Source organism: Poecilia formosa, unplaced genomic scaffold (genome assembly GCF_000485575.1).
Source record: "Poecilia formosa unplaced genomic scaffold, Poecilia_formosa-5.1.2 Scaffold337, whole genome shotgun sequence".
In the NCBI taxonomy this organism is placed as follows: Eukaryota; Metazoa; Chordata; class Actinopteri; order Cyprinodontiformes; family Poeciliidae; genus Poecilia; species Poecilia formosa.
The window spans coordinates 561,114-571,037 of record NW_006800276.1 but is presented as its reverse complement, the minus strand read 5'-3'; the positions used below and the strand labels follow the sequence as shown (position 1 = coordinate 571,037).

General features: G+C 39.3%; 2 protein-coding genes across 2 annotated transcripts in view; one reads left to right on the top strand and one right to left on the bottom strand.

The window, feature by feature from the left end:
• The window catches only part of LOC103153017 (olfactory receptor 52E4-like), a 4,010-nt gene extending 859 nt beyond the window's left edge, over positions 1 to 3,151 (bottom strand). Inside the window, exons 1-2 of the mRNA XM_016661588.1 lie at positions 2,228 to 3,151; positions 181 to 213 (exon numbers count right to left, since the gene is read on the bottom strand). Coding sequence (XP_016517074.1) covers positions 181 to 213; positions 2,228 to 3,151 — 957 coding nt within the window. The remainder of the gene's footprint in view (positions 1 to 180; positions 214 to 2,227) is intronic.
• The window catches only part of LOC103152994 (olfactory receptor 52K1-like), a 52,511-nt gene that overhangs the window by 15,467 nt on the left and 27,120 nt on the right, over positions 1 to 9,924 (top strand). The gene's annotated exons all lie outside the window — the stretch shown is intronic.

The window sequence follows — 9,924 nt, the reverse complement described above, 5'->3', positions numbered from 1 at the left end:
CTCCTCTGTGAAATGACCACATAGATCAGCAGGGAGTTGGCAAACAGAGACACAAAGAACAGAATCAGGAAGGGGATAGAAATGAAGGATTTCAGAGCTCCAAGTTCACTGAAGCCACTGAAGATGAAGTATTCATGGGAAGAAATGTTTTCCTTCAATGGTTCCATCATCGTCTCCTACCAAACCGTCCTGGTCCAGAGCTTCAGGGTCAGCCTGAAAAACAAGTAGAAAAAAGAAATCAGGTCAATGTTGATTTCCTACCAACCAACCATACATAAATGAAAGCAGTTGAATTACTTCTGATGTTGAAGACATGTTGCCTCATCCAAAAGTTTTGGTTTTTAAGTTGTACTTGGAAACTATCGCACTGACAGATTTGTGGCCTTCATGGCCTGTTGTCCTGACATTAGCATCCTTGAAAACTACTCCAGCACACCTGAATCAAATAAATGCAATGAACTGTGGAAAACCCCTCAGCATAAACAACACATCAAATAAAAGAAAACCTCAATCCAAGCCAACTGTTAAACTCTCCATATCCCATAGAAAAAAAGAGGTATTAACATGCATTTAAAATACTTTGGTTTCATGAAAAATTAATTTGGCCATTTTTTAGAAGTCATAAACATGTTTTGTGATATTTTATCACAAAACAAATCACTTGCTTTGTAGAAGGTTTTCTCTAGATAATGATGTTTGAGTTTTATCTGAAGTATTTTAGGCTAGGTTTTGAGTTTAAGTTTTTACCTGTATTTACAACATGTATTTTATTTAACTTGTTAAATAAGTGTCTTTGCACCTACATAAACTCATATTGTCATTAAAATACTTAGTAAAAAATAAGTATTTGTTACATAAACTTTCTACACCGACAGTTTCTCACATTTCTTCTTTTTGTACTGGAACAAAAACAGTGGAGATTGAAGAGTGATCCTGAAGATTTGAAATGTAATCACAATAATTTTCTCATTGGAAGTTTTATCTTTTGAAAACATTCAGAGTTTAAGATGGCAGGAAACACCTTTATCTGCTTTAATACGACATCCAACTAGAGAAGAAAAGCAGCTAAATGCTGAACAAGTTGCAAACAAATTACACTTACCAACATAATTGTATTGTAAATTGTTAAAATCGAAAATACCACAAATACTAATTTTGTACATCAGCAATGTATGTTTAAAGGAATAAAGTTCTGGTTCCCTGCTGACCCCTGAACTACAACAGTTCAGATTGTGATTTTGAAAGAAAACGTATTGGCAACATTTTAAACATGCATGTTGAAACAACCAAGAGGAATTTTCTCATCAGACATACCTTAAAAAGAGAAGTTTTGATCTGAAAACACATTTGCTAAAACACTGAAAAAGATCATTAAATGTTCCTGTGTTAGGCTCAAATCCCTGAAAGATTGAAGGAGAATAAATAGAGTGAGACCAAAGTTAGAACAACAGAAATGATTTGAATTTAAATGATAATCTGCTGGCAGTTCAGCTTTGATAGTTTCACCTGTTACTGAACGTCTGCTCATACCTTCTTTACCTGGCTCTGAAACCAGACTCCCACTGACTCAGACCTTTTATATGTTCAGTTACTCCGACATTTTAAAGAAAAGGTGGGGCACATTTCCTTTCCTGAGTCACTTGGGGGCAGCTCATAGGAAGTTTGCTCGCCCGTTCCTGAGATCGCTGCAGGGTTGAACTTAACAGATGGTGACCTTGGCATGACCGTCTGAAATATTTTACCCAACATGATTGATTATTTGATTATTTTTGGGTGAAATGTGAATAATAGACATGGAGGAGCTGAACTAGGACTGGAATAAGTTACAAAATAAGGAAGAAAATAAATACTCTTCACATAGAACAAAGAAGGTTATGCACTACCCTGATTATCCTCTTCATCAGACTGTGATACAACAGGAGGCTTATTCAGAGCTGCTGACTACAGACTGCTACAGGAGGACCTTTCTGCTCACAGCCATCAGTTACAACATTTAGCTTCTCTTTGGGATCAATAAAGTATTTTTTAATTGAATTGAACCACATGGTTTAATATATAACCACATAATGCTAACCACTAATCCCATCTTGAACCAGAGAATAATGATCTGCAGTGATGTTAGTGTTTGAAATATTTATGCATTCAGTCTCCCATCAACATTTTTACTGTAAATTCAACAGCAGCATCCTTATTTCAGTATTTAGGAACACTATGGTTCAGTTTGGACCAATCGTTTCCAGTGCGTCAGCGTTGTTAGCATGTGCTGCCTGATCTCGGTGGTTCTGACGCCATAGATGATCGGGTTGAAGCAGCTCGGGAACAACAGGTACATGGTGCTGAAGAAAACTCGGACGGCTGCAGGAAGTTCATTCTTTATCCGATATGAAAGTAAAGCAATGAGAGCCACGGCTAAGCTAACTGTGATCACCATTGCGTGAGTGATGCAGGTGTGTAATGCTTTGACGCTGGTGCTGCTGGACCTCAACATGGTGCTGATTATCAGAATGTAAGATGCAGCGATAAACAAGAAGTCAAACACAGGGATGAGGAAGACAGTAAGCAGACCTACAAGGTTGTTGATGGCGGTGGAGCCACAGGCCAGCTCCACCAAGGCCATGTGCTCACAGAAACAGTGGTTCATCACATTCCTGCAGAACGACAGCTTTCCTGCCAAACTCACAAACAGAGAGATGAGGAGCATGTTTCTGACAACCAGTGGGACGATAAACTTCAGGAATCTCTGCAGCGCCATCAGTTCTTGGTAGTGAAGTGGCGTACAAATAGCAAAGTATCGATCCAGAGCCATCCAGACCAGGAAGGTGGACTGAAACGCTCCAAAGAAGTGAATGAAGTGCATCTGAACCAGGCAGCCAATCAGAGAGATCCCCTTCCAGTCAAACAGGAAGCTGAGCAACATGTTGGGAACAAAGAACACTGGGAGGCAGAGATCAACACAAGCCATGCCGGCGATGAGGATGCTCATAGGCTGATGAAGGCTCCTCTGAGAAACGACGACATAAACCAGCAGAGAGTTGGCCAGCAGAGCCACGATGAACATGAGGAGGAACGGGACGAAGAGGACCGGCCTCAGGTCGCCCAGTTCTGCAAAACCATTCAGGATAAAGTGCTGCTGTGAAGAGACGTTCTGCATCTTCTTTTTACTTAATCCTGCCTGTTACAGCCTTGATGCCTGAAAACAAAGACAGAAACATTAGTTTCTTTCTGTCTCATGAATACTATGAACAAATCAATATACTTTTGTTTTTAGTTGACTTTCATGCTAAGTTTTGAACTTCACATCATTTTTTAAACCCTCCTGCAGTCCCAAGAGTGGGTGCAGTGGACTCTGTGAATTTTTTTTACTCTGTGCGCAGTCCTGGCAGGGTTGCACTGACCCCACGTACGCTTTTTCAAAGTTGGGAACTGACACGCTGACAGGACGCACCCATCACTTCCTGGTTGTCTGATTGTGACATCTGCTGCGCTTTGCCTGAGCGTCGCGCTAAGACCAGAAGGGTTAAAGGCAAAACCAAAGCTTTGTAGTCCAAAACTGGAAGATACCAGTGTGGCACAGAAAATCTGTGCAAGGCTGAAAATATGTCACATGTTAAAGCACATAGCAACATGAACTATGCTGAAGTTAAAAACACAAAATTTGGACCGACAGTCAATCAGCAGACAATACGACCCATAAATGACAGAAGATGCAGAACAGAGCTCATTCTTAAGGGCCATTCCCTCTCTAACTTCTGCAACAATCTGTTAATGAACCATTTATTTAAATCAGGTGTGTGAAGCAGAGAAAAACATCTCAAACATGCAGAGCAGTGTCCCTTAACGGCCTCAAGGGTTGGTGTCCATCGATTCTTGGACACCTCTCCAACTCATTTAATTCAAAGGACTGAGTCCTCCTCAGCCTGTGAACACTGTTTGCAGCCAAAGCTCCAGGATGCCCCGCTGCCCTCGATTTAAACTATAAACCAAAGTCTTGTAGAGTCCAGTGTTTGTGTATCAGTCCAACAGCTGAAGCTTGTCCCAAACTGGGTCATCAACAGAGTGACGATCCCGAACACAGACTACACACACGAACTACAGCAGAATGGCTGAAAAAAGAAAAGATTCATTGTGTTTAAGATAAAGTTCAGACTTCAATCTTAAAGAAATGCTGTGGTTGGACCTTCATGGGGCGGTGGAGAAACAAATGTCTGCAAACCTTTTTAAACAGAAGCAACACAGGAAAGCAAACATGAACCATAATCCTTGAACACCAAACAAAGAGAAAGTCAGATAGAAACCACAACTGAGTTATTAAATAAACCGATATCATGGAAAAATTTAATTATTTGTTGTTTATCTGACGACTGTCTACCATCGGTTCAAACTTGTCACTAAAACTGAGAAGCCTGAATCTTTACCTTCAGCCCTGTTGGTTTTGTGTCAAACACAGAAACTGATCAGAAAACGGAGCAAAGCAGAGAGATTATCATGTAAGATCTATAATCATGAGAGGAAATGAGAAGCTCAGATTTTATAGACGAATATTATATCTGGAAACCCTTATGCAGAGCTGAGCATCCATACTTACTAAACAATGTGAAGTTTATAGAAGAAACAAGTTAATAACGTGAAGTATTTACTATATTTAAAGTTCAAAGGAATCCACATTAATACTAAATGCACACAATAGTTTGAGGAGCAGGTGGAGAATATTTCACTACAATAAGATCCTTTGACTGTTTGGAAAAGCTCATCAGCATCATTAAAACCCAGCAGATCGAAGCTGAAACCACAGATTGGATCCTACAGGATTTCAGCTGCTGCAAAGTGAAAATATCTCTTACTGTAAAAACCTCTGTTGCTGCAGCTTTATATTCTGATTCTGCTGGAGGTCCAACTCCCCACGGAGACAAAGCGCTGAGCAACCAAACCGAGACGCTAAAAAGCTTCACTGGATGCTAAAGTATAAAAAATGGATTACAAACGTCCATATGTCGCTGTTGACAAAATACACTGTAAAATGCTTTCATTTTACAGTGTATTTTGCCACGATGTTTCAAACATCCACGATGTTTGAAACAAATACAACTAGATCAAAGCAGGATGTTTGTTTATGCCAGGTTCTTCTTATCAGATATAAACAAAACGAAAAGAAAAAAGTAAGGAATGTTTCAATCTGTTGGTCGCACCAAACATTGCGTGAGTAAAGATGCATATTGATCAACAAATATAATTTTTTTAAACTTGTCAATATTTTCACCTAACTGTAGAACAAAATCCCACAAATATGTAACTGTTAATTTACAGTTTGATTCAAGTTACTTTATTTCTATAGTGTAAATTCACAACATATCATCTCAAGGCATTTTAAAATGAAAAGTCAGTTCAATCTGGTCACACACCCAGTCCGACTGATGCTGCAATTCACATAACGCAGTCATGTTCAATTTATTATTTAAGGCATTCATGGACAAGCATCTACTGACAGCGGAGAGGAGAAACTCCTCTTTAACAGGAGGAAATCTCCAGCAGAAGCAGAACAAGGCTCATTGTGGACGGCCGTTCTCTAGTAGACAGTCTGAAGACATACAAAGTTGGAGTACTTTGTATGTTAAGGAAAAGTAGGAATGGCATGCTCTTTTATAGTTCTTTATCCAGTCCGGAGAACTCCAAAGGACTTTACATCCAGTCATTCACCCATTAACACACAGGAGCTACATAGCAGCAGACTAACAGAAGCGAGTCCATCAGAGCTGGTACCGATCGTTCTTTCCCATTCCTCTGTAAAGGTGGACTTTCCCACTTTGTGCCTACATCCAAGTTTGTTGGTGTTTTTTGAGAATTCCCAATCTACGCAGTTAACTCCAAATGCCTTTGAAACCTATGCAACAGAAGGAATATACTGGGAAGCAGATGCTACTTTGAGGGTTGCTGAGGGTTCATACAGCCACGCCAGGAGCCTGTAGAAGGTCATGGAGTCTTCGGACCAACTCAGAGGCAGGAATGAGGCCCACATGCAGAAACTCTGTGTGTATTATGACCAGGAGATCATAATACACACAGAGATGTGTGAGATGATCCCACCGAAACCCAGATACTGTAAATCACAACATGCTTTACTGGAAGCCCTGGAACATGCACAGTCCAGACATTCTGTGCCGAAAAGCATTATGGGAACTGTAGTCCTGTTGCACAGGTACAGTCATCAAAAGTTGCTATCAAGTAACGGAAAGATCCTTTCAAAATTCAAAAGAGATGTCCAAAAAATAACCTACAAGTAAAAATAATTTTTTAATAAAATGGCAGCTGAAGTTCAGAGTTTATTTGTGGAAGGCCCATTCTGTTCGAGCTTTTCAGATTGCATCCATTACTTTCTTTTTCTGGGTCATGAAACTGCAGTAACAGATGAAACCACTCTGAGCTGCAGGGTGCTGTCAAGGTCACTCCTGGAGGTCATCTGTGCGGTTACATCATGCTAACTGTGTCGCATCGGTAATGAGCCCCTGTGGAGAGCCCCAGTTTCACCATTTGGAGCACAACGCCGGGCCCAGAGGGCGTCTCTGTGTGGACATTATGACGCAGGACAATTAGTGCAGCCAGCAGTGGGAGAAACCAGGAGAGGATGCTCTGCTGTTGCCATGGTAACCACCAGTCGGCTCCAGGTTGCTGCGTTGGGTGTTTATTCTCCACTGTGCTTAACCGAGGAAGGATGGCAAACAAGGACAAACTTTATTATATGGTGATGCAACTCACCATATAACTTTTAAATTCATTTAGTTTTAGCAACATCATCTGAAGATTGGGAGTCTTTTCAGTCACCTTTATGTCTGCCAGTTGAAACAGACACTCAGTCATTAGGTTTCTATCAAACTGGAAACTGAACTTTCCCAAAGTCTCAAATCATTTTAGGTAATTTACCCCAAAATTCATGTTAATCCGGCATATTCAAATTCCTCCCTTTCTGTATCTTCACTTTGTGAATTTTTAGCCAAAAAGAGGAAGAGAAGTTTGTCTAATAAAAAGGAGCATGATAAAAATGTTTTATTATAGAATCTTAAAAGTGTCGTCAGAGTTTAGCTGACAACTCGGCTAATGACAGCGGAGTTTCTCTTCTTAGCTGAATTTCCTTAATAAATGTCTGTTTTCCGCTAATGTTGAAAAAGCAAAAGTTTGTAATTGCGGTATTTCCATTAAATAAGAAATCCAATTAAAATCAAACAAACACATTTGTTCACGCGATAAGTCATTAAAAATCATATTGCACCATCATCCTCCAACTACTTCCTGTCGTCGTCTTCTTCGTTGTTTGCGCCAGCGGCATCAACCAGTTGTTGATTATGTGACTTGTGTGATAAGGAAAAAGTTTCCATTGCAGTTTTGTGAAATAATCCAATTCTGATACAGCCTCATCAAAGGGGCAACATTTTTTAATCGAAAAACGAGAATTTTTTAAAGAATTTTTTTGTGTGTCAGTTGAGCAATTTTATTTTTTAAATGTCAAATTGCGCAATTGTATGGTCAATGAAAACTCAGCGATGTCAGATTGATAGTTTGGCTTTGAAAATGAAATGAAATGAGACATGCATAGCTGCTTTTTGAGAAACTAAGAAGATTTACATGAACTCAGTCATTCCCATTCATGCACACATTACCATGCTGATAGATGCTGGATAGTAGCCAGTGCTGCCCGGAGGCAGTCTGACAGAGGCGCCAGCGCCATCAGCCCTTCTGACCACTAGCAGGTGCGTCGGTGAAGCGTTTTACCCAAGGACACACCAAAGACCAGAGCTTGAACTACCAACCGTCCTGCTACAGGACGAACTCCTGCCACTATCACCGCCATCGCCCCAAAGATTCACAACAAACAAGAGAAACATTTCAGCTGCTCACAGTGAAAACCAAATCCATTAAGTTGTTCTTGCTTTGCTCTTGGCTAATCTCAACAGCACAAGAGTGCTGGCGGTCTGTGGTCACTGACTGATGAAAGATGGCCACCTCTCTACACTAAGTGCCTCAACATCCCACTGGCCCCATTCTGTGATCCGACAGACTTTGAGACTATTATAAGTTCATCATGAGTTCACTCCTACTGGAGACTGGAAGTCTATGTCTGAAGAAAAAACAGATGTGGGACGGCTATTAGGATGTTTTTCACCAGAACACAGTAAATGCTGAGTTTCATAGTGTCCTGTTTCAGGGAGTTTTGGGTTAACAGAACCTTCAACTGGAGGTTTTTCCATATCATCCGGTCCTCTGTGACAACAAAAACCAGATGCAGTAGTTGTGTGATCTGAACTGTTCATATTTCTTTGGGAACTCTCTTATGATTCAGCTAAGATTCATCCAGATCTGTGCAATAATCCGTATGATGCAATGAGGGCCTGTAATGAACGGAGACCCTCCGTTCTACGTTTTTATACACAGAACATCTTTCCTGAAACGTCCTCGTATCAGCAGTTTAAAGGTGACCAATATGTCTGTTGCAATAATCAGTAAATCAATTCATGGCATGATAAATTAAAACAACCTTAATTTCTATTTGCATGATTTTCTTTGTCTCTTTTCTCTCTTTATGCTACAAACCAGATGATGAACGTCTTCAGTCTGGTGCTTTGGTCTCAACTAAACCTTTTTTAAGGACAGATTTGTTTACAGAAACTTCATAATTTGTTTGATTTGCTATTCCTGTTGTTTACTAATTTGGTGGTAAATGTTAATTAGAAATGAAGATTTATTGATCTTTGAGAACGTATTCTTGCGCTATTATGCCATTATTACCATTATATTCCTTGACGTGGTGTCAAAACAACATTATCATTTATCGCCGTAACTTCTGGGACAGTTTATCATTCAGAAAAATTTGTTACGGTGCCAGGCCTTGGGACCAACATGTCGTACACAGTGTCACCTTCAAAAGGTCAATGTTAGAGCTCTATGAAGATTACACTATTTACACAGACTTTACTGAACAAAGTTTTTTTTATTTATCCAGGTCGACAAGGAAATTAAAAATCTGTGCATCGGCTCTGAAGGGGTCTCAGGGTTGAAAGTAGACGAATCTCCAATAAACTATCAAGTCAGTCTCTTTTTGCAGACACAGCACACAGTTTCTGATGTTTGGTTTTTACCTCAGCATAAACTGTAAACTAAAGCAGAGTCGGGGATTCATAGCTTGCCTTTTTGGTTTCCCTCAGTGTAAATCTTTGGCCCAAGCCCAGAACCAGTGTGCTATGAAATACTACACTGACCTTATCCACCGATGTTTACTCTGCTACCTGACGGCTTTATGCATAACTTCTCCTTATTTACCAGGTCATGTCATGTTGATTAATTTGTGAACTATATGCAAATTATAAACAATACATTTATCTACTATAACTTTCTGAGAAGAATCTGCAAAGAAAAAAAAAGATTATGGTTGATCTAAAGATGTTAGACAGCAGCCAGATGAAACTCACATTTATCCAGGAAGAAAATTCTTTATTCTCATATTTTTCTCCACTGTTGCAACATTTTGATAGACATTGGATTTAATTTAAAAGTTATACATGCAACTTTTATAAAAACTAAAAACAACTTTCAGTAGGTTTTACATTATGTTAAAATTATCAGATTTTCTTCTGACTTTCTCTCTAAAATACTTAACTCTGTCTTTTTGTGCTTAAGACCTGTTAGAGAAAAAAACAACGGTTAAAAGAAATCTTTTTAAAGATGTTTTATAAATCCTCTGGAAGCCATATTTATGGAACCAATAAAATCTTGGATTTGATATGTCAACATCAAAAAACATTACTTTTATTCTTATGTATTATGCTTTTTTAAAATATTCATAATTCATAATTAGACTTTTACAAATATTTCTGATTTTTGACATCTTCAGGCCGTACATCAGCGGGTTAAAAAGAGGCTGGGCAGTCAGGAAGTAAA